The sequence below is a fragment of the Halichoeres trimaculatus genome, unplaced genomic scaffold (genome assembly GCF_033239565.1).
Source record: "Halichoeres trimaculatus isolate MK-OKI-2021-1 unplaced genomic scaffold, fHalTri1.1 fHalTri1_scaffold_9, whole genome shotgun sequence".
Classification (NCBI taxonomy): Eukaryota; Metazoa; Chordata; class Actinopteri; order Labriformes; family Labridae; genus Halichoeres; species Halichoeres trimaculatus.
In genome coordinates, this window is record NW_027437188.1 from 11,047,670 (window position 1) to 11,073,884 (window position 26,215).

General features: G+C 40.2%; 3 protein-coding genes across 3 annotated transcripts in view; all 3 read left to right on the top strand.

The window, feature by feature from the left end:
- Positions 1-2,351, top strand: part of ulk2 (unc-51 like autophagy activating kinase 2) — a 61,098-nt gene extending 58,747 nt beyond the window's left edge. Inside the window, exon 27 of the mRNA XM_074678976.1 lies at positions 134-2,351. Within this exon, the coding sequence (XP_074535077.1) occupies positions 134-198 (65 nt within the window). The 3' untranslated portion in view covers positions 199-2,351. The remainder of the gene's footprint in view (positions 1-133) is intronic.
- An 845-nt stretch (positions 2,352-3,196) lies between these two features.
- LOC141797677 (aldehyde dehydrogenase family 3 member A2-like) lies at positions 3,197-12,724 on the top strand. Its single transcript, XM_074679290.1, has 11 exons — positions 3,197-3,322; positions 3,864-4,025; positions 4,602-4,833; positions 6,377-6,462; positions 6,558-6,766; positions 6,930-7,047; positions 7,145-7,286; positions 7,370-7,536; positions 11,191-11,290; positions 11,392-11,630; positions 12,143-12,724. The coding sequence occupies exons 2-11, from the start codon at positions 3,864-3,866 to the stop codon at positions 12,155-12,157; spliced, it is 1,470 nt and encodes a 489-aa protein (XP_074535391.1). The 5' UTR covers positions 3,197-3,322; the 3' UTR covers positions 12,158-12,724.
- Positions 12,725-13,966: 1,242 nt separating this feature from the next.
- LOC141797676 (aldehyde dehydrogenase family 3 member A2-like) lies at positions 13,967-23,600 on the top strand. Its single transcript, XM_074679289.1, has 11 exons — positions 13,967-14,043; positions 14,140-14,173; positions 17,199-17,383; positions 19,605-19,836; positions 20,097-20,182; positions 20,568-20,776; positions 22,175-22,292; positions 22,373-22,514; positions 22,744-22,910; positions 22,997-23,096; positions 23,213-23,600. The coding sequence occupies exons 2-11, from the start codon at positions 14,152-14,154 to the stop codon at positions 23,533-23,535; spliced, it is 1,584 nt and encodes a 527-aa protein (XP_074535390.1). The 5' UTR covers positions 13,967-14,043; positions 14,140-14,151; the 3' UTR covers positions 23,536-23,600.
- The last annotated feature ends 2,615 nt before the right edge of the window (positions 23,601-26,215 follow it).

Consider the following 26,215-nt stretch of genomic DNA (forward strand, 5'->3'; position numbering starts at 1 on the left):
TGTGTGTAAAGGGGTTTAGAAAGGTTTAGATGGTTCATTTCATGGTACAGCAGGCGTTTGCCATGATATTTTTGTTTGGCAGTGTCTTCTCCAACTCGTCCTGATTCCTTCTTCTTCCCGTGTTTCTCTGCAGACAAGGCGAGTGTGGACCGCAGGATCTCCGCCCTCTGCTACTGCACCGTCACACTGTACGAGTAGCAGCGCTCACACACAACCCACACAGAGGGACCACAACCTGAGGCCGCCTCCGTCCATCCACACAGAGTGGCCGGTCCCTCCTGTAGCAGTCCAAGCACTTTTTCTTCATCTGTATTTATCATCTGTTAGTTTCTTTCTTTCACCGCAGACTGACTGAAGCGCAAACTTCCAACCAAAGACAACGAACAGATCCAGAAACTGAAGGCTGAAACTGGGCCTGGACTTAATGCAGTTTTCTTTCTTACACTTTATCAGTGGATCTGATTAAAACACGGAAAAGAAACTCCATCATTCAGGATATCTTTTTTTTCCCCTTTTTTACAAGAAAAGAGACGATTGATGCGACTTTGAGACATTTTGTGACTTTAGGAGTCTGAAGCTCCTCATGAAGCAGTTCATCTTTTTTTAAACTCCTGTTCTCTCTGTGATATCAGTGGTTATTTACTCTGTGTTTAAGTTTTTATTGTTCTTATTTATTGGTTCAGAAGAACACAGATGGTTTAGCCTCCTGCCTGTCTTGAAAACCTGGAGTATCAGAGTAGAAGGAAACAGAAGAGGCTGGAGGTGGATCGATGTAACAGACCTCAGACAATTTGAACTCTCAAAACAGAAACTGCTGTTACAGATAGCAGGCTGCCGTCTGAGCAGACGATTGTGTAGATTTGTACCTACTTTGTTTTTATTTTTATGTTGTCAGCCGAAGCACTTTATCACTGTTTGTGGAGGAGAGTCTGTAACACCCTCTGGAGGCAGAAATGTGAAGGTGGAGGGGGGAAGAGTTTCCAGATCACTCCTCTCCCACCCTCAAACTAACCTGCTCTGTGTGCATGATCAACAGGTAATCAGAATGCAACATTTCCCATAATGCCGAGCAACCAGAGGGACTTAGACAGCCCTGCTCAACTTGACAAATTACCTGAATAATAGCTTGATTTCACTAAATACTACAGCTGTTTTTGTTCTGTCAGTATCTGTAGCTACTTTTTTTAACCAGACTTGATGTTTGCAGACTTGTATATATTTATAAATACGTTGTGCATGTGATGAGTCCCTCCTCCTTCTTTTGGGAGGAGTGTGTGTGCGTGTGTGTGTGAGAGAGAGAGATCAGAGTTTTTTTCGGGGTGCTGATGAAGCTGTCAGCCTGTCAGTCAAAGAGCACAAATCTTTATATGTACAGAAATGAATTTGATACGTTTTATTCACGTCTGCCAAGGGGCTTTGATAAGGATGAAACCTTTTTTGGCACAACAGGAGTGTGCTGAAATAAAACACAACTCATGGCAGCTTCAAAACTTTCCAGAAAACCTTTCTACCAGGACTGTTGAGATCAATACACACTTCTTCGTTCAGTGAGTCTTGTTAAATTTCCTGAAACGTGCGTGGCGTTTCATCAAATTTATAAAGACTACAAATGTCAAATCTGCACTGCCTATCGTCCACTTGTCCCTCTGCCTCCCCTCAGTCGTCTGCTGTGCTCCTAACAGTGTGTGTACTGTATTTATGTATGTATGGGTGTGTATTTATGTAGAAAATATACACATGAGCACTTGCCAGGTGTGCATTAAGGCCAGTAGTAGAGACAAGGTTGGAAAAAGGAGGTGCCTTCTTGTCATGAGAGCAGACGGGGCCTACTCCTCTGTACAGGTGTGAATAAATTCTTTTTCAGTGTATAGAACATGTATAAATGCATTCACGGGCACCCAGTGGCCTGTTTCTCTCTCATGTACTGTCCTTTTTCCTACACATATCTGAGTTTTTAAGTTCCTCTCATCCTCGTCATGAGCACTCTGAACCACACAAAGCCTTTTACTGCACACAGAGTGAAGAGGGAAGAAGAAGTCTGATGGAAACCTCACCTGAGTCCTCGCTCATGTCCATGGACTGTTTTAATAAAGCATGGGTACCAACTGAGTCTGCATCTTACCCTGTAGAACCTCTAGATTATTGAATGTATGTACCCTGTTGTTTCATGCTTCTCCAGCTTGTTCTGAATGCATTTGAAGAAAGACCCCGCTGTCAGTCTCGAGCCTGAAAATGCAACACTTTCCAAGCACTGATGTTTCAAAGAGAAATGTCAATGTTGTGTCTGTCACAAAGGGGTGTCTCTCTCTTTCTTTGTTCTTTATGGAACACAAACACAGTCTTTGTTATTAAAAGAGAAAAAATACAGATGTCTCGCTGTGTGTTTCTTCATTTATCAGGGACATGCAAACACTACAAATGAGATAAATTAGCCATAAATAAAGTATTGTTAGTTGGTTTCTTAAGTCCAAACTCAGTTCTAGGTTTTTATTTATTTATTTTTTCAATATTTTTCAGACAACCGAGTTTTATTGTTTGTTTGTTTTTCATTCTTTATTTATTTATTTATTTATTTATTTATTTATTTTATTTTTTTAATTTATCTATTTGATAATTTTACTATTCAAAATTTGTTTTTACCAGTGAGATTAACTTTGGTGGACGGATGATGGTTGCCCCACCAGCCTCAGTCTGCATCTAAAATATAAATAAAGCTTGGGGAAAAATCACTAATTCCATGCTGTTTCATGTGTGACAGAGACTGTAAAATAATCAAAGTGATTTTACCTCCTTTAAAGTCTAAGGATTTCTTGGTTAAGGACTTTAAATTCCTGAAATACCGAGGCGACCTGAAACAAACGGTCCTTGCGGCCATTGTTTTCTGCTTTATTAAATCAGAGGGGAGGAGCTTTTTCCGTTTCTGCTGCTGATTGGGTATCAATTTGATTGACTCATCAACAGCCCAATTGCTGACGCTGTAAATGACCCCTGTTCACAGACGTTAGAAGAAAATCGGAGAAATTAGCTCCCAAAATTTACCACGTGAAACGCTATCTAATCAGGAAAGAAACAATAAATTAGATAAAATACTTCTTTAACATCGAATTAGGGTGTTATTTTAGATTTACAAAAAGTTCAATATATCAGTTCTGAGAAAATGTTACTCCAATCCAAAGCCAACGTCTCATTTATAGTATAGTTCACGTTGTTTTGCACTGATTTCTAAGAAAACAGGCCTTCCAAGGAGCACCTGAACGCAGCACTGCTCCTTACCGCTAGCTTCCAGCGATCATAGGCAAAAGCCACCCAGCAGCTCTAAAAGGTAAAACTTTGCTCTGTTTAAGGTTGTTTTCAGTTTCTCATTTAATGCATAGTTTGTATTTGCTCCTCTTTTTGCTTTATCGTGCAATGTGCGATTACAGTTGTCAACGGTAGCAGCCATATCAGGCTAAAGTAAAGGATGATTTTAGGATATCAGTGAGCTAACTGTAAACCAAACTTCAACTTGGATTAACTTCTTATTACTAGATAATAGCTAATTTATATTTTTTTCCCCTAAAAGTTCTCATACTGTTTGCTGAGAAAAGGCTCCGTTAGTCATATAATAAAAACTTACCTGTGACTACATTTAGTGTTGGATATTTATGATGATGTTAGGTGATACGAGGGGGCGTACCCAGGGTTAGCAGAATAATCTGAGTCCTCCTTCAGTCTATGCACTTTTATTGTAGCTTAACTGCTTGTGTTTTAACTGTTTTGTATGTTTTTAATAAAGTGCACAAGAGGGTAACATCAAAGGAGACTCAAAAATTATCTTCCCTTCTAAAACAGAGATATGTTTACATGACCTTTCACTATTTCAGATGTCGCGAGAAGAGCTGGTCGTGCAGAGGGCCAGGAAGTCCTTCCAGACTGGGAAGACCAAACCTCTGGAGTTCAGGATCCACCAGCTGAAGAGTCTGAAGCGCTTAATCACAGAGAGAAGAGGAGACATCGCAGAGTCTGTCAAAAAAGACCTCGGAAAGGTAAAAAGCAATGTTTCATCTGTAGGGAACAGACATGGAATTTGCAAACTGTGTCACACTATATTTGAACAAATATTCAAACTAAACCAGTATCATCTGAAAACAACAGCGTAGACACAATCCTCATACTGCAAGTGTTTACAGCATGGGGTCAGTGATCCATGTGTTGACATGCCATCACAAGAATTTCCTTGAGTCATGTCTGAAATAAAATCCAACCTCTTAGTTTAGAGTCTATAATAGCAGAGAGTAGAAGCCTCTGAGATGTTTTCTGCTTGCATGCCGAAGGCTAAAGTTACTTTTTAATTTAAGAAGGTAAATATTTGCAGTTTAAAACACAAGATAACACATTTTGATTGTCAAACACATTTAAAAAAACACCACATTTTGCAACTTTGTTATGAAGCTGTGTTGAGCTAAAGTATAGAGATGTATCCCATCCACTCAAGAAACAATGATTTCCTCTGTTTTGTCTCTGCATTAAGATAATTATCTAATCATAACCGACACCGATCAAACTTGGTGTGTATTCTTTTGAAACAAACACAAAAAAATGTATGATGTGGATTTCCTCAGAGTGAAAAGGGGACAGAGCTGTTTGAGACTCTGGGGCTGGAGGGAGAGATCGAGCTAGCGGTGGAGAAACTTGCAGAATGGGCGGCTCCTCGGCCTGTGGAGAAGAACTTCATGACCATCACAGACGAGGTTTATTTGCAGCCAGAGCCACTCGGTGTCGCGCTCATCATTGGGACCTGGAACTATCCCTGGGCCGTCACGCTGCAGCCGCTGGTCGGAGCCATTGCTGCTGGTATGAAATAAACCAGAGCTGATCGCAGCTTGAATTTCTCACTCATACATTTTAATTCTGCCCTACAGAGTTAAAGCTCTGTCAGCATCACACTCCAATCCTGACACGCCCTCTTGTTGTATGATTTGAGTTTTGTGCATAAAACTGGAGGACCTGGTTTAATCTGAGCAACAAGGATGTGGATCTGGAATCCAGTTCTTTCTATCAGGTTTGGGTATTCTGGCACACATGTTGAAGGATTTACAAAGAATATCCACATCAGATCAACCTCATATGGAATCTCTTTGAGTGAGACAGACTTTGACCATAAGGGGGTGCCACAATCCACAGCAAAAGTTCTTTAATTTTTGTGACGTTTTTATAGCGTCTTTATCTGCTCTGTCATTGTTAGGACGAAAAGCAAAACGCTAGAAACATTTCTAAAATACACATTTTGTATTAATCCTGCTCCAAAGTTTGAATTAGATCAGAAACAGGACTTGGTCTCTGGATTTATCTGATCATGTGCAGCCACTCTCTCTTTAGAGCAGGGGGCTCCCATTTGATCAAATTAACTAAACCTGTGTAATTCCTCTTGTGCAGGAGCGTTCGTATAGACAATAAACCAACTCAGTCAAAAATTAAGAGCACATCTGTCCCTCAAAAGACACCCAGAGGCACATGTTAGTATTTTATTTGTGACAGACCAATAAGTATTAATCATCTCTCAGATATTCACTGTGATAGATAGATAGATAGATAGATAGATAGATAGATAGATAGATAGATAGATAGATAGATAGATAGATAGATAGATAGATAGATACTTTATTGCCATACTCGACAGTCCATAAACACAACAACAAATACAATAAAAAGACATTAATAGACACAAAATAGACATTAATTATAAAAGACATCTGTACCAGTGTCTCCACCAGGGAGACTGGTATCGAATGGAGCTAAGCTGGGGATTAGTCAGCAGCCCCAATATAGAGTTCTGGGAGTCTGTCAATCTACACATAAATTTATACATCAGATTTCTCAACAGAGCATTAAAAGAGTAAAGCCCAGCATTACAAAAAAGTTCACTTGCGCTAGTTCGCCTTGGTTTCTTCAATAAAATCCTAAGTGCATCATTGTAAGCTACGTTTAGCCTCTGAATGCTAGCCTTTTTATATCTCATCTACAGAGGGGCAGTATAAAGAGGAGTACAATACGTCCTAAAGAGATTTACCTTCACACTATCAGAGCACTGAGAGAATCGGCGCACCAAAGTGTTAGCCTGAGCATAAAGCATACGGCACTGTCGCTATAGGTCACACATATTGTCAGTAATAAAATGCCCAAGATATTTTATTTTGTTCTTAATACTAATCTTTTGCCCTGACAACAAAAAAATTTGGGAAATTGAGGTCCCTGTCTCCTTTACATCTAAAAATAAGTCCAGTACTTTTTTGGGCATTATAAAGCACATCATGTTGAACCCCATATTCTGAACAAATATTAAGTAGCTGCTGAAACCCAGCACTGCTGACTCTGACATGTGTGTCTCTTCCTTCAGGTAATGCAGCGGTAATAAAGCCTTCAGAGGTCAGCTCTCACACTTCTAAGGTTATGGGAGAACTTCTCCCTCTGTATCTCGACAAGGTGACCCTCGTTCTTTTCCTTTAACCCCTCTTTTTGATCTTCACCTCCTGCAAATGTTCAGGAAGTTTTCATGTCTTCGTGTTGTCTTTCTGTAGGATCTCTACCCGGTGGTGACCGGAGGAGTAGCAGAGACTCAGGAGCTGCTCAAACAGAGGTTCGATCACATCTTCTACACAGGAAACACTACCGTGGGAAAACTGGTGATGGAGGCTGCAGCTCGACATCTGACCCCGGTCACCCTGGAGCTTGGAGGGAAGAGCCCCTGCTTCATCGACAAGAGCTGTGACATCACTGTGGCGTGCCGGTCAGTCAGATAAATAAATGAATAAATAAATGTGTGTCAGTTGTACAAATGCAGGATATCTGACAGTGTAGGGGACATGCGTATATGGCCATACAGTTTATTTTATAATATCATTTCAAGCCTCATTTATTGTTCTGTCGTGTTTTGTTTGAACTGTGTGCAGTCGCATCACATGGGGGAAGTTTGTAAACTGCGGTCAGACCTGCATCGCTCCAGACTACATCTTGTGTGAGCCGTGCATCCAGGAACGGGTCGTGGAGGAGATCAAGAAGTGCATCAAGGTGAATCCAGAGACATGATTTTTAAGTGTCTCATCGCTTTAAGCTCCACATAAAACAGCAAAGGCGAGACCACACCACGTCTTGTGTTCCATTGCAGGAGTTTTACACTGAAAATCCAAAAACTTTTGAGGACTACGGACGCATCATCAACCAGCGGCACTTTAAGAGAGTCATGGCTCTGATGGAGGGGAGCACGGTGGCATTGGGTGGAGAAAATGATGAGTCTGAGCGCTACATCGGTGCGAGGAGCATTCGTTTGTAAAATCCTGTGACTCGTATGTTCTTAAATTTTAGTCCTAATGTCTTCTTCTTGTCTTCGTAGCTCCCACCGTGCTGAAAGATGTGACAGCAGACTCCAAAGTGATGAGGGAGGAGATCTTTGGTCCGTTACTTCCCATCATCTTAGTGAGCGGTGTGGACGAGGCCATCCAGTTCATCAATGAGCGAGAAAAACCCCTGGTGGTTTACATCTTCTCTCACGACAAGAAGGTAAACAACACAGCCTGTGAAGATCTTTTCTGGGTTTGAAGAAGTTTTGTTTCTTTTCCACTTAACTGATTTAAAACCTCTGTGCTCATACCATCAAAAAAAAACCAAAGTACTGGTGATGTCACAATTTGAGCAAATCTTGTCTTGTTCTCGCTAAATACATGTGTCAAATCATGCGTTCAATTTTGGACCTATTTTGTTTTAGCATCCAACACTTAAACCTGAAACTTGTTTCTAGATTATGATGCCTGATTGACACTGATGAAAAATATAACAATTCTGAAATTGACTGAAGTTTGTCACAGCAACAGAGAACTTAAATCCTTGCTCTATGTTTCTGCCTCCAAACTGATCAAAATCACCTCAAATTCAATTAGTGGGGCCAGTTCTTCTCACCTCAGCTCTCTGAAATTATTCAATGCCAGAAATAGTTTTTCCCAGGTTTTGCCAAGTCCAAGAGATGGGAAGTTTCATCAGTGAACACCAAATTATTTAATGACAGGCTGATAGTTGCCCTGGATACAGGTGATATATTGGTGAATCCCTATCAGGCCTGGAGAAAAATAATAAACATGAAACTACTGATACTTAACTAAAAATAAGAATACTGCAATACTGTGTAACTGAATGGTTTCTTGTAGGGGGCAGTAGAGTTTTTTAAGCATAATCCCACCTGCAGGAAAACATACAACAGACAAAGAAAAAGCAGCAGCAGGAGGAGAATCAGACTAATGATTCAGCTATGACCTTTACTGTAGTGTGTGGTTCCTATTGCAGCACAGATCAAGTCAGCTTAGATGACTGATGAAAGCAAGCTTTTCTAGCTGCATCCAGAACAAGTCTCATCATCAGTTCAGGCAGCGGGACAGGAGACTGTGGACAATCTAATCAGTGAAGAATGAGAGCTAGAGCTGGGAAATAGCTGTTACACTTCACCAGAGGTTTCTACGGGGCACTAAAGCTCAGATGTTTAAACCTAAAGGCTGAAAGGCTAAGAGAGAGCTCAGGCCGAAGACAGAATCAGTGATTTAGAGCATGAAGGGGACTTAATGGAGTTGGCATGTAGGAGATAGTATGAAAGAGATATTATTGATGACAATTCTGTAAAGACTAGGGACACATTTGAGGTCTCTGAGCTCTGAGACTCTTCTAAAACCAGGAGGAAACACTTCTCTGATAATCACCTGGCTGTTTTAAACACCTGATTCTGACTGGTCGAAGCCTCAAAACTAGTGCTGCACGATTTGGGGAAAAGGTGCGATTTGCGATTAGGTGGACAATATTGCGATTGCGATTGTGCTTGCGATTTAATAAAAAAAAAGTTGTGTCATGAGTCTACAGACTTGCTTGGTTATCATGGAGAAAAATCAAGACAAAAGTAGAGATGGATTACTGAGGATTTTAATTGTGAAATAATTCTCAAAATATCCAAACTTACTGTATACAAACAACAATGTACAGCACAACAGTACTGTTTTGTTTGTATTCAAAATAGCACATTTATGCCACGTTTATGTTTATGCTCAGTGAGAAAAATACTGTTATTCTTATTCATGCAGTTACTAACTGTTGACTTTAGCCTTAGTGGTTTCGATGGTTACAACTTCTAGGGAGTGAATCTTCCTGAATCCATTCTGGTGTCGTGTTTTGTGTAAGCGGCAACCTCCGGTCTTAATATGAGATAATGTGGATAGCGTAGCTCCACCATTTACCATTGTATGGTTTTGAAGCCAAAGTACCCTCGTCACTGGCGCAGCCATTGGTAGCCGTTGTGCAGCCAGAGTCTGCAGTACAGTACAGTAGAGGCTACGAGGGACTCTGGGAGAATGTGAGTGGAGCCAAGTGACAAAAGTGATTTTTTTTTCTTTCCAGTGTCTAATCTTTTCTTGACTCTACCTTTCTACATATATTTTACAATCCCCCCAGAAATACACAAGAAAGGCAGCTTCATTCGTCAGTCATCATTAAACATAATGTTAAACCTTATTTAAACCTCTTATAAGCAATGAAAACAAATTTATTTATTCATTTTTTCTTCGCAATAAACATCTTCTATTGTATCTTAAGCTATCTATGTTTGGGTTAATTTTTTTTACTGGAGTAACCATCTTCTATTGTTTCTATCTCAATTTGTCAACTCTGTATTTCAGCCAATCAAACCAACAAACGAAGGCAACATGCTAGTCAATTAAGGACAGAGGTGAACCGTGAGCAGGATACTCAGTGGTACTGAGCTACAAGCTACTTTAAACAGTCTACAGTCCATGGTTATACACTTTTAAGGTTGTATTTGCAGTCATAAGTGAACATGGGTATAAGGAAGTATTTCTAGTGATACACAGAACCAAGGAGAAAAAGTGAAGGTAGATGGGAGCAAGCAGGAGGCACCGCCTTACAGCTTCAAAGCTGTGAGGAAGCTACAGCAGCTAAGGAGCACTGTGAAATTTAATTTTCTACTCTTAAAAATGTCTTCACGGAGCATCGTCAAACTATGCTTCATCAACGCAAGGCCAATCTAATGCAATTGGCATTTGAGAAGGACTTGACTCAGATATTTAAAAATGAGTTAAAGGACAGAGAGGGTTTCAAACAATCCATAAACGCAGCCTGCCACTTTGCCTAAAAGTGTTCATTTAACTTTTACTCACGTTTCTTCCGTGTAAATGCGTTACACTGCTTTGTTCTGCTCCTCGTGCTCCCTTGCTGCTGAAGCTACCTCTTATTGCATAAATGTTTCAACCAGTATGCAGATGACTTCTGTGCTTGTGTTTCTAATAGAAGTGAAGTTGTGTGTAGTTGCTCAGTGCAAGCCCTGTTGCTGTTCTTTATGGCAAAAAAAATGTAATGGGAGCACTACACTTTTGTTTTATGCTTGTTTTTATTTTCAATTTTGCGATGAACTGCCCTTTTTAGTGAGAGAAAAATGATTCCTCAGCACTGTAGGAGCGTCCACAATGCCACTGTTCAGCCTGAAGCAAATAAAGGCCCCGTTTACACGACAACGTTTCATCTGAAAACGCTGTGAATAAAATCTCCGTTTTTACGAAAACGCTGATGGACCGAAAACGCTGCAGTAAGCATGCCAGGCCTGTAGGTGGTGCTATAACTGTCTTGTCCAGAAGCCGCTTTTGGGAGATTTCCACCGAAGTAGAGTTGAGACAATCATCTGGTGTAAAGGGGAATACTAAGTTAAAAAGTGGAGCAAAAGATGGACTTTTTGTATGAAGACAGTCAGCGGACACAGCAGATTGAGCAGCACAAGCATAACACGGTATTTCGCGACGATCGTAACAACAGTACTGTTGTTCTGTTGTATGCGCGCGCGAGGCAGAGTGTGACGTCAGCGTTTCCACTGAAAATGCCGGCTCACTGCTTACATGGCAACGGTGTCGGCAGCGTTTCAGAAAAATCTGGAGGCCGTTTTCACGCAACAAAACCTTTGCGTTTCACCCTAAATCCGTTGTCGTGTAAACGGCCCCAAAATTAGGTTGAGAAGGTGAACAGTGAAGGTTGAAAATTTAATAATGGGTCTGGTCATTTGTAATAATTGTGAATACATTTTTACAAATTTCTCTGTTTTATATCAAACTTTGGGGTCTAAACAAGTAGTTTTAAGGTTTTGTATTCTCTGTTCTCTTCCTGTCCAATGAGCAGCTGATAAAAAGAGTGATAGCTGAGACGTCCAGTGGAGCTCTGCTGGCCAATGACTGTTTGGTTCACTTCACCATCAGCGCTCTGCCCTTCGGAGGAGTCGGTGAGTGTTCGACTTCTCAAGTCAACCCGTAAGACTTCATCCCTCTTTAACTTTGATGGAATAAGTCTGCTGACCTCTCCTCTTCCTCCTGCACTGCTCAGGTAACAGCGGTATGGGCTGTTACCACGGCCGACACAGCTTCGACCAGCTGAGCCACCTGCGCAGCTGTCTGATCAAGCAGCTGAAGATGGAGGGCGTGAACAGCATGCGTTACCCACCTCACACCGCCAAGAAGCTGGGCTGGGCTCGGTTCTTCCTCCTGAAGAGGTTGAACCTGGGCAGGCTGCGGGGCATGGTCCTGCTCGTGGTGTTGGCTGGCTTGGCAGCGTTTGTGGTTCAGGTAACAGAACTAAATCCACAGCTTTCACAGACTCATTCATCTCACTCTGATTTCTGCTGTAAATTCTGTCCTATCTCCATCCTGAACAACACCAAACGATGTTGTTACAGCTTGATTTCGTAGAGATGTCTTTTTTGCGCAACAGTATCATGTTTATGTGAAGGATGTTTACAGATGTTTAAATTAAGTCAAAAACATTTTTCCCAAGAAACCCAGATCTGAGTCCCCCACATACCCACAGTCCCACAGTCCTACAGGCCTGACCCTTTACACAACAATAGCTTTGTCTGCTGCACACAATGTGAGCTGTTGTCCAGGACATCTAGCCTCTTCACACCCCCTCATCTACCCTCCCTTTAATTACCCAGCATGCTTCACTCCTCCCTGCTAAATGGTTCCTTTTGTTTCGGTCCACCCCACCACCTTTGTTGACGTGCAGCTCTTGTTGTGCTCCTGTGAACACTTTAACTGTGTTTCTCTCTGCTGACGTTAACTCTCTGTGATTCTTTCAGAGGTTTCTCAGATGAGGAAGAGGAGGAGGAGATGAAGGCCTCGGGTGCTACCTGTGCAGGTGCAGGTGGTCACCTGTAGTGAAAGAAATACATCCTGCCTGATGTGATCCAACCGTCCATATCATTTCTAACTCATTTCTGTCTTATTAATGTTTTTAAAAAAACGTCCACATTTCATTTATTCTAAGAAACATTAAGCTCTTATAGTTCTTATTATTTAACGCTAATTTTAAGGCAATATAATCTTGAATATTTCAATTTAACTAAATGTACAGATGATTTTAGATTGTAAAATAAGGAAGCATGCCTCCTATGCTGTTTAAGTACGCTGTTTTTAAATTAAATATTCACTTTACAGGCTTGACATAAAAACACAAACTCTGCAATCTTTAAAAAACTATTTCATGGTGAGTTTACTGTAAAGTTTCAGTCCATCATATTTCAGTGCAATTTAACTTTCTGCATTAAACTACTATAGGAAAGAGCTTTTTGTCCACTGTTTTCTCTGTTTGACAGACGAGCACGCACAAGTGAAAAACAACAAAAAAAATCAAAATTATAAAGTGGGAACTTTTAACCAATATAAAAGAACAAAGAGAATCTTTCTGTCTTTCCATCCTACATTTTTTTCTTATGTTTTCTGTTTCTCTTTAATTTTCCTTGTTTGTTTTATTTTTAATTTCACCTTCTTCCTTTTTTCCTTATTTGATATTTTCTTTTTGTTTCTTCTTCTTTCTTGATTGTACTCCTATGTCATTCCTGCTGTCGCGTTTTATTCTTTTGTGTATTTTCTCTGCTTTTGATTTTGACGTTCTTTTCCCTTGACTTTTTTATTTTCCTTTCCATCTATTCCATCAATTCTTTTCTTTCTCATTCTTGTTATGTTTCTAGCCTCTATTTTTTAACGTCTTACTGCTTTTTTTATTCTCTGCTTTCTTCTCTGTCTTTTTTTCTTTCACCTCTTTAATTTAACAACTTCCCTTTTACTGACTTGTGTGCCTGACTATTTTCTCGCTTGATTACTAAAAAACTATTTAACCAACATTTTTTCACGAGTCTCAACTTTTCAAGTTTCTTTGTTATTTCATATTGTGACACTGGGTAATTTGATCTAAATATTTGAACTTCATCTGCTTATTGTTTTTTTTTTTAAATTGTTATTTTTCTCCAGTTTTTAATTTCAGCTTCATAATTTAAACCTGACTTTTTTGACTGTTTAACTTTACTCTTGGTGTTTTTCTCATAAGCCAACCATTCCCACTCTGCTCCGAATATTATTAATTTAGATAAAGATATCACTGATTAATTAATTAAATATTCTTTTAATTCAAATTTAATTCTTAAGGTTTGGTGTTTTAAATCTTTTCTCATCTTATTCTTTTTTCTTTTTCTTTAATCCAGAAAGTGTCACTCTCTTGTGGACAATTTGGACAATTTGATTCTGAAATTTCCTGTTCTTCAGCATTTCCACTTGAATATCTAGATAATACCATAAATTTATTTCACTTTTTCAGTTTAATTTTCAACATCTTTGAATTACTTTGAAGTTTACGTTTGAATGAAGTAACTTAAATGTGCAGAAAAAGTTACAAAAATGTTGATGTTTTGAGGTTTATTTGTTGTTTTTTTGTTTAACAGTGGCCTGAATGTGCTGTCATACTCCAATGACAACTAATAAGTCAATGCAAACAATAACTGAGGTATGAATCTTTAATTCAAACCTGCTGCTTTGTATTGTTCGTGTGAGTGTGTGTGTTAGTGTGTGTGTGTGGAGGTGGGCTCTGTTGATATCAGTGCTCTCAGTGTTTGAGGCGGTCTGAATGAAGCTGCTGCGCTCAGTGAGTAACCTCCTCTGTAAACTGATCCTGGAGCAGCCTGTGGGCTGAGCTCTGCACAATAAGGTCAGTCAGTCGGTCAGTGAGTCTGCAGCGTGTCGGACATCTGAACCACTCTCTCGTCAGGTCTGAGACCAACTATTTCACCTTTTTATTACACAGATAATCCACTGGATGCTGGTTTACTTAACCTCAGGTGAGTTTACTTTTTAATCCATTTTTGTTTTATATTGATAATTTAAATAGAGCTGTTTTAAAAACACTAAGGAGACTTAAATTGTTTAATAAAAACAGGATATTTCTAGTCTCACATCCATAGATTTAGGTGTTGGAGAATTTTTAAGTGGGTTATGACTCCTGTTGAACTAAAACATCTGTTTAATTATCCATATCCTTTAATCTGCTCAGCTCTGCAACTTGCAATTGAAAATGTTGATGTTTTAGAAGAAATTCATCAAAGTCAGAGAAGAAGGGGTGGTGTAACATACAGGAGGACAGTTTTAAATGTTTGTACCGTTGCTCACAGAGGCCTTAATCATATGCAGGAGCTCCTTTCATGAGGCCCAAAATCTCAGATGGTGCCCAAATCAACAGAGAGGTGAAGATAAGGATGTGAAAATGTAGTTGATATTTCCAAAACATATTTTTCACTCTTATTTATTGCATTCAGTGCAGGGGACTGCAGAGTTAGATGTGAGGTGATTATATTTGGGGTCTTACGGGGTCAGTTTCTGTCATGATAAAAACTGTCATCTTACACTGGATTTCTCCGACAGCAGAATAAATACAGCCCAAACAAACCATAAACATAAAGAATAAATATTTATTTACAGCTATTTTTAAGCCCTAAAATGATTTTTCACACTACAGTTTAAAATGTCAGTATATCCTCATTCTAAGTTTCTAACAGCAAAAAAACTCTTGATAAGAAAGACATTTAACAAAGCAGGATGTCATATCTGTTTAAAACAGCACTAACTCATAAATAGGGAGAAAAAAAATAGCAAGAATAAAAGAGGCACTTCTCAGTAACCAGAGGGCTCAAAACTGGTAAGAGCCTAAACCTACTCGTGTTAGCTTTTTGTACAAGACTTTTACAAACTTAAGACAATTAAAGGTCCCATATTCTGCTCCTTTTCTGCAGTTTAATATGGATCATTGATGTCTTTATGAAATGGTAGTAACATGTTTTGGTCCAGAAAGCCAATAAATCAAGCACAGCAGCATTGTTTCCAGGCTCTCATAGCCCCTCTGTTCAGAACGCTCTGATTTAGTGGGCGTGACCTTCATATGTAAATGAGCCACCGCTGATACAGCCCCGCTCTTCCACATCACTGAGAGCGGCGCCACGAGCTCCGAGTGCAAAATGTTTAGAAAACAGTGAAGCTCGTTTATCGTAACATTACAGGCTAAAACAACAGGCTAACCGCAGCTAATGTTAGCATACTGTAGCTAACACAGAGACAGAGGGAACACTGAGGAAAAAGCTCTTACATCTGCTCCACAGCACACAGCATTTAAAATACTCACATTTCCAGGGTCCGAGGTTTGTTGGCAGATTATTGGTAATGCGCCTGGATTCAGGACCAGTCTATTCGCTAGCCCTCTGTTGTACTGTCCAAAGTTGGAAAAGCAGTCGGCCGTGAAGTGACTAGCACACACATGCACAGTTTTACTGAGTGTAGCTGGCACATTTCCTTGATAAATGAACTCTAGCCACTTAGTCTTGTCTTCTTCCGAGATGGGAAGCTTGTGCATGATGGAACTATGTGGCTCTTTACAGCCAAAAACAAAGCAGTGATGGCAGTGGTGGCAGTGATGGCTGCTAGAGGGGGTTCGGGGGTATCTGCTCTGGTGGACCAATCAGGTCAGACTTACTCCTGGTTGGTCAAAAAATCGCTGACATCAGCAAATCCCCCAAATCCAAACAGCTCGTTTTAGGTCAGGATTTTACATTCACAAGCACTACTAAGTACAGGTTTTGTCATTGAATATCACATTTTCACATTTCACATCATCACATTTCAATTTATTTAGTCTTTTAGTGAAATTTGTGGGCTGGGAGGAAAGCCAAACACCCACAAATTTCTGAGCTAAATAAAGTGATTTTTGCATTATATGGGACCTTTAACCTTTTTTATTGTTTTAGTCCTTCTTTTTTGCAGTGATATGAACTAGAATGCATGAGCAAACCATAAAACATCCGCTCCCTAGCAACAGTGAGCTATCAGTGAATAACAGACCATTGCTCTGTCAAATCGACCAATCAGAATCAAGTTCACAGACATAGTGGGTATTTAAAGGTCCCGTTATATGGGACCTTTAAATAAAGACTTAAAAGGTAAAAGTCACAATAAATGTTTGAAACAACAAAAAAATCTACAATTCTGTAAAGGCTAAGGAAGCTAACACAGTTTAGGATATGGCTGTTTGAGGGCTGATACATAGAGAAACTAGAGGCATCAAACTCGACTCTGCCAGTGATAAGGCAGGAGTCCACCTGGCACCCCACTGAGCCATGCCATACTTGAAATGTTCAGTTTAATGTGAGTTAACACACCTAAGTTGATCAGTTCAGAACAATAAAAAAGATGACTGCCAATTAAGCTATAGGTAGAAGCTACAGAGTTAACTGATGCAGATTAAGCAGAAAAGTGTCATGGACTGTTTTCAGCCGAAGAATTTGAAATCTTATTTCCACAGTTAAATAGGAGATTACAGTGATAGGGTAGCATATTTTCTTTCTGACTCTTTTGGATGATCAACATGGCAGACATCAAATTTTAATTTGACAGTAATACAACGTGATCAAATTGCCCCCCTGGGGATCTATAAAGTATTTCTGATTTTCAGATTTACCCTTTTATTCTGATCCCTCAAGGTGGCACTAACAGCCTTAATTCCCCTCTTTATGTAATAGTTTTTAGTTACAGCTACTACGACTACAACTAATGGCATCAAAATTTTGTGTATGGACCAAAAAACAGACCAGAAATGTTGTTGCTCTTGATTCAGATCTCCGCCTCACTCAGTATAAGCTATAAACCATTAAACAAGCTGCTGAAACCAAACTGTAACATCACTGGTGAACAATTATGGACAACAGCAAAAAAACACATATGTGCATCTGTGTATCATCTGCATAGATTGCTAGTGATGTAAAATGATAGGTTTCAGAGCGATAGCCACATTTTTTTCATCCACAATCTTTGTTCCCTTAGCTCCAGAGACTCGTCCCGCAGCGGTCTGCATGGAGAGACAAGCGGTGAAACGGGCCAGAGAGGCCTTCCTGAGCGGCAGGACTCGACCGGTGGAGTTCAGACTGCAGCAGCTTCACGCTCTGCAGAGGATGATCACCGAGAAGGAGACAGAGATTGCTACTGCCCTAAAACAGGACATCAACAGGGTGAGGGCAGACTCAGTAGACTGCTACAGTAAACATGAAACATACATGTATCATTTCAGTTCAATGCTGTTCATTGTTGATAGGGTTGAATACTTGGGTGCCAAGTTTACAGACAATGATTTTTTGGAGCCTTTTTCTTCCTTAGTGAAGAGAGGTCAGGACAGTAGAAAGAGCAGGACACAGGGTGAGCGACGCGCGGGAAAGGAGGCCGCAGGTGCCAGCATCTGCATAAAATGTGCACTGATGTTTATCAAACTGAAGAGGTTTAAGAATGAAACCTTGTGGAACTCCTGTGCCATGTTAACCACATACTGCCTGATTTAATTAACAGTTAGACAACAGAATTATTTTTGCATTTTCACAGATGGTTAATTGAGTGGAGATTGTCAATTTGAATGTAGCACATACAATATACAGTATTTGAAAACATTATAAAATATATACAATCGTGATAAGTTCACCCTATGGCAAATATATTGTGACAAAGTGCATTTGATACTATTCTTGCTATATTTAGATTATGAATCAAAAGGCATAAGTGGGATACAAAGGTCATTTCAGCTGCATCAAGACCTGATGGGGTATGTTGCTAATTTGCAATATCAAGGGGTTAAAAAATCTCTGAATGAAACCTTTGGAAACTACTATCTGTAAAACCTAATCTCCAACAAATTTAATGATTAATTAATTTAATTAAGTTACTTCTGTCCAATGACAATACTTCAGATCAGGTTGTTATAATTGGCACATTGCCAACAACTGTCTGAGAATTCAAGTGTATCAAGCACAACGAATGCAGTTTTTTGGTGATGCATTGGTCAAAATGTGGAATTTTGCTTTGATGAAAGGTTGCTTTGATATCTTGGTTGGATAAAAATTGGGGCCCAGGTGATATACAGTTTTGAGGCTGATGCAAATTCCAATATTTGGCTGAACAAAAATCCAGACAACATGTTAATCTGCCAATATGATGACTTCTTTTTTGGTCCCTCAGGACTTACAACATCAACAATGATGTTACAAGAATGAATATTTATGTAAATAGTATTTGTATTTTTCAATTCATGTGCCATATTCAGTATTTATAATTTTAAACTGTCCTCATCAATATCATATCAATTTAACTAATTTAATTTAATTTAATTTAATTTAATTTGATTATTTATTCTTTAGTATTTGGGGCAGAACATTTTACTGTTTACTTTATTCAATTTAATCTAATTAAATTTAATTTTATTTTATAATTTATTCTTTAGTATTTTAATAACTTTAAAGCAGAGGAGTTTTCAAGTACAAAAACAAGCAAAAAGGCTTCAGACCAAACAACTCATAGCAATGTTTTTGGAGTTGTTTGGAGCCTTGAGCTTGCCGTAGTTATGATGAAGTCAGCTTTGAGCTTGCATGTAGCGTGTAACCTGTAACATGTAACATGTAACCTGTTTGAACAACATTTGCCAGTGTGTAGTTTTACATTTAGAGTTTTCAGTATTGTTTATAGAGGGTAACTGTGATCTGTTTCTCTGATGAAGGTTGAAATTCTTTTTCAAAACTAAAGTTATATCAATGTATGCTAACCGCTAGCATTTCAGTGCAGTTACACATATATGTTAGTATCAAGATTGTGCTATGTTTTCAATATGGTTTTGGTAAAGGGATGTATAACATGTTGAATGTATTCAATAGGAATTTATATTACATTTATATCTGTGTTTAGTTTTACAGACAGGGAGTAACTTGAGCTTGATTGGCACAACTTTAGCATTACGAAGTCAACGAAAGGCATTACCGACGCAGCACAGCACGCATCACTTCTATGACTCATGGCACAGAAAGTTAAACTGAAACAAGAGACATGTTGAGCCATTGATAATTTCATAACTCTGGCAGATGCTGATTATTTTAAAAAAAGGGCTAAACGGCTGATTGAATTAGCTGGACCCAAATAAAAACTTTGACGCTTCACACTGTGGAAAGCTTTGAAAAGTCTTATAACTGTTTCTTTTTGCAACAATTTCTACAGAAGCTGCATCTGCCTCAGTAAAACTCTGGCATCTCTAGGAACAAGAAATTAAACAGTGAATAATAACCCCTCTTGCTAAAAGCAGCTACTATTTTTTGACAGTTTGGCACCACAGGAGGCTGAGGTTGCTTTTCTTTTTCCCTTAGATGTTGAAAGAATCTGTCATCTGCATTAAATGTTATCTGTGCTGTGTTTTCTCAGAGCCAGTATGACACACCGCTCTTGGAGCTGATCGGCATTGAGAATGAGATCAAGCTGGCGATAGACAAGCTGTCGGATTGGATGGCTCCTCGGCCCGTAGAGAGAAACTTGTTCACCTTAAAAGATGAGGTTTACGTTCAGCCGGAGCCTCTGGGGGTGGTGCTCATCATAGGGGCCTGGAACTACCCCTGGGCTGTCACGCTGCAGCCACTGATCGGAGCCATCGCTGCTGGTAAAGAAAATGAAGCAAGAATCACACTTTGTGTTAAAAATCTTTTTGGATTTGCAGGACATTTGTGCTCTTATGGTAGAAGTTACACCAGGACATTCACCGTCAAGTCTCTGATGACCAAGTGAAACACAGACAATCATCCTGTTGTCGGCTCCGGTTTGACGGAAAAGTCAGCCCTACATTCTCAGCCTCCTACTCGTCGCTCTGCGTCACTCAGTGATCTCACTCCATTCACAGGAACCTGTGTTCTCTCTGTGCAGGGAACGCAGCTGTGGTGAAGCCGTCCGAGCTCAGCGAGTTCTCCTCCCTCCTCCTCCGGGCTCTGCTGCCTCGCTATCTGGACAAGGTCAGAACACCGGAGCTATTGTTGATACAGAGAGAAAGACAGAGAGAGGGCTGGTGCAGTGTCAAAGCATTGCACCAGGGCAGAACAGTGAACCACACACACGTGTCTGACCCAAAGACTAAAAGGATCATGTATTTTATTCAAACCCATGAGTGCGATGAAGCAAGGATGTGTTTAAAGGTGGTGCCATAGACTGATCTTCTTCCTCTAACTGGGACGCTTAAGCTCAGTAAAATATTCAACCACAATAAAAACAACCTCTCTATGTGTTTGTTTTCTTTTTCTTTCAGGGATTAAAAATAGTGTAATACCCCTTTAATGGGTCAGAAACATGCCTCTCAATTTTTGAATGACTATAGGGTAAATAGTCCTTGTTTACTTTCAGGACCTGTACCCTGTAGTGATGGGAGGCGTGTCTGAGACCCAGGACCTGCTGAGGCTCCGCTTCGATCACATCTTCTACACCGGGAACAGCACGGTGGGCAAACAGGTGATGGAGGCTGCAGCTCGACACCTGACCCCGGTCACCCTGGAGCTCGGGGGGAAGAGTCCCTGTTACATCGACAAGGACTGTGACATCAGGGTTGCCTGCCGGTAAAACACCACTCAGAGCAGAAACAAGCCTCACCAAAGGGCATGTCGTACTTTAGAAAGATAAACTGTGAAATGTAGTAACTTTTTTAACACTTTTAATATTTAGTATCTTATCCAGAGAGACAGTAGCTTCAAAGGACTTGATTCTTTGCACATTTCATGGTTTAAATGCATCTGTTGATTACTCCAGCAGCCACAAAATCAAAAAAACAACATCTGAATATGATGGCTTGGACAGTGATCATTGTAAACATGGTGTAGGCCAAAGTGCTGCAATTATAATAAATACTTACTTTAAAGGGGACATACCATGTTGATCCCTGATTTAATACTTACATATAAAATAATAAATATGAAAACAAGACCTTACACCCCCTGAATTTTCAAAAAATTGAGATATTGTATTTTTTCTGATATCCTAGAACGAGATTTGATGCCTCTTAAAATATGTCATTGCCATTTGGCTGCGAGATTTCGACCTTCATGACGACACGAGGATCCTTTCTTTTTATTGGAGTAATGTGATAAAGCAGCTCCTCCTCTGTGATGTCAGTTAGTCACACAACCGCCACCAAGGGATACACCCACCAAGAGCCGAGTATAAACGTATAAACTATACATGTTACAGTACCGCTTTGACTCACCACACTGAAGCGTCCTGAGATGATCTGTGTCGAGGTGGATTTTCTTCCTCCTGAGCTGCAGAACCGTCCGGGTCTGACTCGGGGTCCAATACAAAAGGACGTGTCCTACACTCTGCCATTTTATTAGTGCTATCAATGCCTTACGGTGAAGTTTTGACAAACAGCAAACTCGCTCAGTCTGCCCCATGGCGATTTTTTAAATACTGCCATGCTGCAAAAACCACCCCCTGGCTCTACCCCCTCCGCCCCTCTGATAGAACTGACCAATCAGAGCACAAAGGGCTGTGACGTTGCGAGGTTACTGGAGGTCATTCTCGAAACGGAGCGTTTCAACGAGATCTTCAGAATTGCCTAAAATGAGGATATTGATAACGCTATCGTGGGGCAATGAAGGAACTAAATGACTTGTACTGAGGGCAGAAATGCTTTACAGGCACCCTAGTCTGGTGTAGTGAAAAGGGGAAACAAGCATGATATGTCCCCTTTAACACTCACCTCCAGTCATCTTTTCTGGCTGGACTTGAGAAAAATGAAGAAAGTGTGTAAAACAGTAGATCTGATCTCCTTTGAAGCCTGCAGACTGGAAAAGCAGATCAGTGCTCTGCAGACAGAGGAACATGTATGTGTTAAATACAACAACCACATTGATGCTTCCTCCACGCCTCCAAACACCTCAACATGAGCACTGTATCATGGTATGAGAACTAAAGAGTGAATCAAAAGTCCACACAGTGATTTTGTTTCTGTGTTTTAGTCGCATCACGTGGGGAAAGTTTGTGAACTGTGGGCAGACGTGTATCGCTCCAGACTACATCCTGTGTGAGCCGTGCATCCAGGGTCGGGTGGTGGAGTGTATTCGACAGACTCTGCTGGTACCAGTCTCCTTTGAACCTTTATTTTAATGGAAGCACACTGTTTACAGTTCCACTGACACTTTTCTGATCCGTCACAGGAGTTTTACGGTGCAGACCCCAAATGTTCTCCAGACTACGGACGGATCATCAACCAGCGTCACTTCATCAGGATCCTGGGTCTGATGGAGGGATACACTCCTGTGATTGGAGGACAGAGCGACTCGTCACAGCGGTACATTGGTATGTGGATGTAATTAACAAAAGACTGTTTATTTATCTGGAGACTTTTTAATTTCTCTCCATAAACTGAAACACAAACATCTGAAGTCCTAACATTCCCAGGACGAGCAGAGCAGCAGCATCTGATCCTGGCTTGCAAACAGAAAGAGTACCTTTGCTCTGTTCTAGAGGAAAACAAAAGTCAGAAAGTTGTTTTTCATGTTGTTATTTCACTGTATCCTCCCTGAAGCCCCCACAGTCCTGAAAGACGTGCCCCCCCACTCCAGACTCATGCAGGAGGAGATCTTTGGCCCTCTGCTGCCCATCGTCACTGTGAGTGATATGGACGACGCCATCCGCTTCATCAACGAGAGAGAGAAACCTCTGGCTCTCTACATCTTCTGCAAAGACAAGAAGGTGAGATAACAGCAGCAGCACAGGGATTCAAACGGGTTTTAAAGTTGGAAACTTTAAACTATTTTGCCCTCTCTGTCTCTCTTCAGGCGGGAAAAAGGATGATTGACGAGACAACAAGTGGAGGAGTGACGGTCAATGATGTTCTAATGCATTACACACTGAACTCTCTCCCGTTTGGTGGAGTTGGTAAGAGTCAGTGAGGGTTAATGTTTGTATTCTCTTTAGATTAATGATATGAAAAAAAACAAAATTCAGGCTGTGAAATCATCAGTTCATTGGTTATTTATTCCTTGTCTGTTCAGGTCAGAGTGGTATGGGCCGTTACCATGGCAAACACACCTTTGACCAGCTCAGCCACCAGAGGGCGTGTCTGATCCGCTCCATGGGGATGGAGAGCATCAATCACTCCCGGTACCCACCTCAGGACCGCCAGCGGGCGCGTAGGGTGCGGAGGGTGCTCAGGTCGTCGCTGATCGACATGTCGAAGAGGACGCTCATCTGGGCCGTCACAGCCACTGTCATCGGCTTCGGCCTCTTCGTCACCCTGCTGGTCATCCTCCTCATCGCGGCGGGACTCAACTGCACCTGCTGGTACTGGAGAGGTATCTACAACTACTACTGGTGAAACATCTGAATCATTAAAAACAGTGTTCTCACATCCAAACATGTATGTACTTTACTATTGTTTGTCTACATTAAAGATTTGTTGAAATGTTTTTGTCTTCATCTTTATATTTAACACCACGTTTAACTCAAGAAGAGATAAACTCCAGTATTTCACCCAATGTTACAGCAGCTAAAGAGACAGAAAAAAATATTTAGAATGACAAGTTAATGTAGGTTTCGAGCCGTAATAAACATCTAAAACTATTACATCCTTTCAATTTAAGTTACCCTGGCTGTTAATCAATCTGTGACCACAAGGGGTCACTGTTAGTCTTTATGGTAAGTGTACCTTTAGTCATTTATACAGATCCTTGTGTGACAGTTTTCGTAAACATCGGACAATGAGAGCCTGAAAAATATAAATAACTTATCATCTCCAATGTGTGCAGTATACACAAGGCACGTTTGGAGTTGATCTGAGCAAGACTCTCGGACCAGTTTGTACAAATTCGTAGCGTGTAAATTGTCAAAATCCGATGTCTAAGTTTGTTCAGAATTCTCAATGGTGGTAAGAGACTTTTTTTGTAGGCCTAGGCATGATAGTTATGCACAAAAAAGTTTAGGGCTCTAGCTCAAAGTAACTGGAAGGACTGCAGTTTTAAGCCACTGGGGGGCACTACGGAGTACATTTTTTTGGGCAAATAGTGGAATCAAAAACGTTCATGCCTGACTGAATTTTTTGTCATGTTAAGTTCAGACTTTGAGCACTTTTAAGGCATGAAATTTGGGGCTAAAGATGGGAAAGAAATAAAGAATACTAATGCTAAGGGTTCCAAGAGGGCCTTTACCCAATTTTTCAGGCTCGGGCCCTAATAAAGGATCCAAATGGAAAATGGGAATAAATACTACAAATGTGTTGGAAAATATGATGGGAGGGAGGAAAGAAATCGTGGAATCTTGAGAATATAGAAATAGAGATAACAGAAGCATGAAATGAAGGTAAAAGGTTTTTTTTTTTTTTTTTTAAAAGACATTACATCAGAGAAATAACGTTTAAGAATCAATTTAGTCTGTTAGTGAAATTTGTGGGTCTTTGGCTTTCTTTCCAGCCCACAAAATGTGATATTAGATGACAAAACCTGTTCTTAGTAGTGCTTGTGAAAACAAACTCCTGACCTAAAACGAGCTGTTTGTCAGCGATTCCCTTTTTTGACCAATCAGGAGCAAGTCTGACCTGATTGGTGCACTGTAGCAGATACCCCCTCCCCGCTGTGGCTGTAAACAGTCACATAGTTCCATGCACAAGCTTCTCATCTTGGAAGAAGACAAGACTAAGTGGCTAGAGTTCATTTATCAAGAAAATGTGCCAGCTACACTCAGTAAAACTGTGCATGTGTGTGCTAGTCACTTCACGGCCGACTGCTTTTCCAACTTTGGACAGTACAACAGAGGGCCAGTAAATAGACTGGTCCTGAATCCAGGCACATTACCAACCATCCACCAACAAACCTCAGACCCTGGAAATGTGAGTATTTTAAATGCTGTGTGCTGTGGAGCAGATGTAAGAGCTTTTCCTCAGTGTCCCCCTGTCTCTGTGTTAGCTTCAGGATGCTAAATGTAGCTGTGGTTAGCCTGTTGTTTTAGCCTGTAATGTTACGGTAAACGAGCTTCGCTGTTTTCCAAACATTGTGCACTCGGAGCTCATGATGCCGCTCTCAGTGACGTGGAAGAGTGGGGCGGTATCAGCGGTGGTTCATTTACATATGAAGGTCACGCCCACTAAATCAGAGCGTTCTGAACAGAGGGGCTATGAGAGCCTGGAAACAATGCTGCTGTGCTTGATTTATTGGCTTTCTGGACCAAAACATGTTACTACCATTTCAAAGAGATATCAATGATCCATATTAAAATGCAGAAAAGGAGCAGAATTTAGGACCTTTAAAATGATTTGGAGCTTTGTGATAAAATAAAGAAAACCAATAAAAGAGAGAATGGAATAAAAGCAAAAAATAAATAAACAAGGGATGTTAGACTAAACAAATTGTTGAATTTAGATTTTTAAAACAGTTACGGAAACAAAAAGTGATTTCTTACTTCTAGGGCCACACTGATATAGCTTTTTAATAAGGGATATTCCAATGAATCTATTTCTGAATGTCAATAAAATACAATTGATTTTAAATAAATTCATGGTCCAATGGATTGTACAATCTGCTGTATTTAGTCACAAGGACCAATTTAAACCACAAGATATTTAATGATAAAAAGATCTTACACATGCAGGATTAATGAAATTCTTAAACCAAACCAAAAATGAGTTTTTATTATTCTTCTTTAACTTTAACGTCCATTTTTGTCTTCAAACAGAGTTTATAGTTTAAAAAAAAAAAAAGAATATCAAGGCTCTTAAAGTAATAAATGGATCATATGTGTATGTTGTGCGGGGCTTGCTCAGTCCGTCTAGGTGGGGGTTTAATGTGATGTCATTCTCAGCCCAGAGTTCCTGGTGACCCTTTTACAGGTTAAACGAATTGTACTGTACCTTTGGCAGGCACCAGATGGCAGCAGAGAGCCACAGAAGAGATTTTAGGCCCCCTAATTGCCAACAGACCAAGATATGAAGGAGCCAACTGGAGGACTAAAGTTACTTTACTGTAAATATTTAGATTTTCAAGTGTTTTTTAACACAATCTTGACAA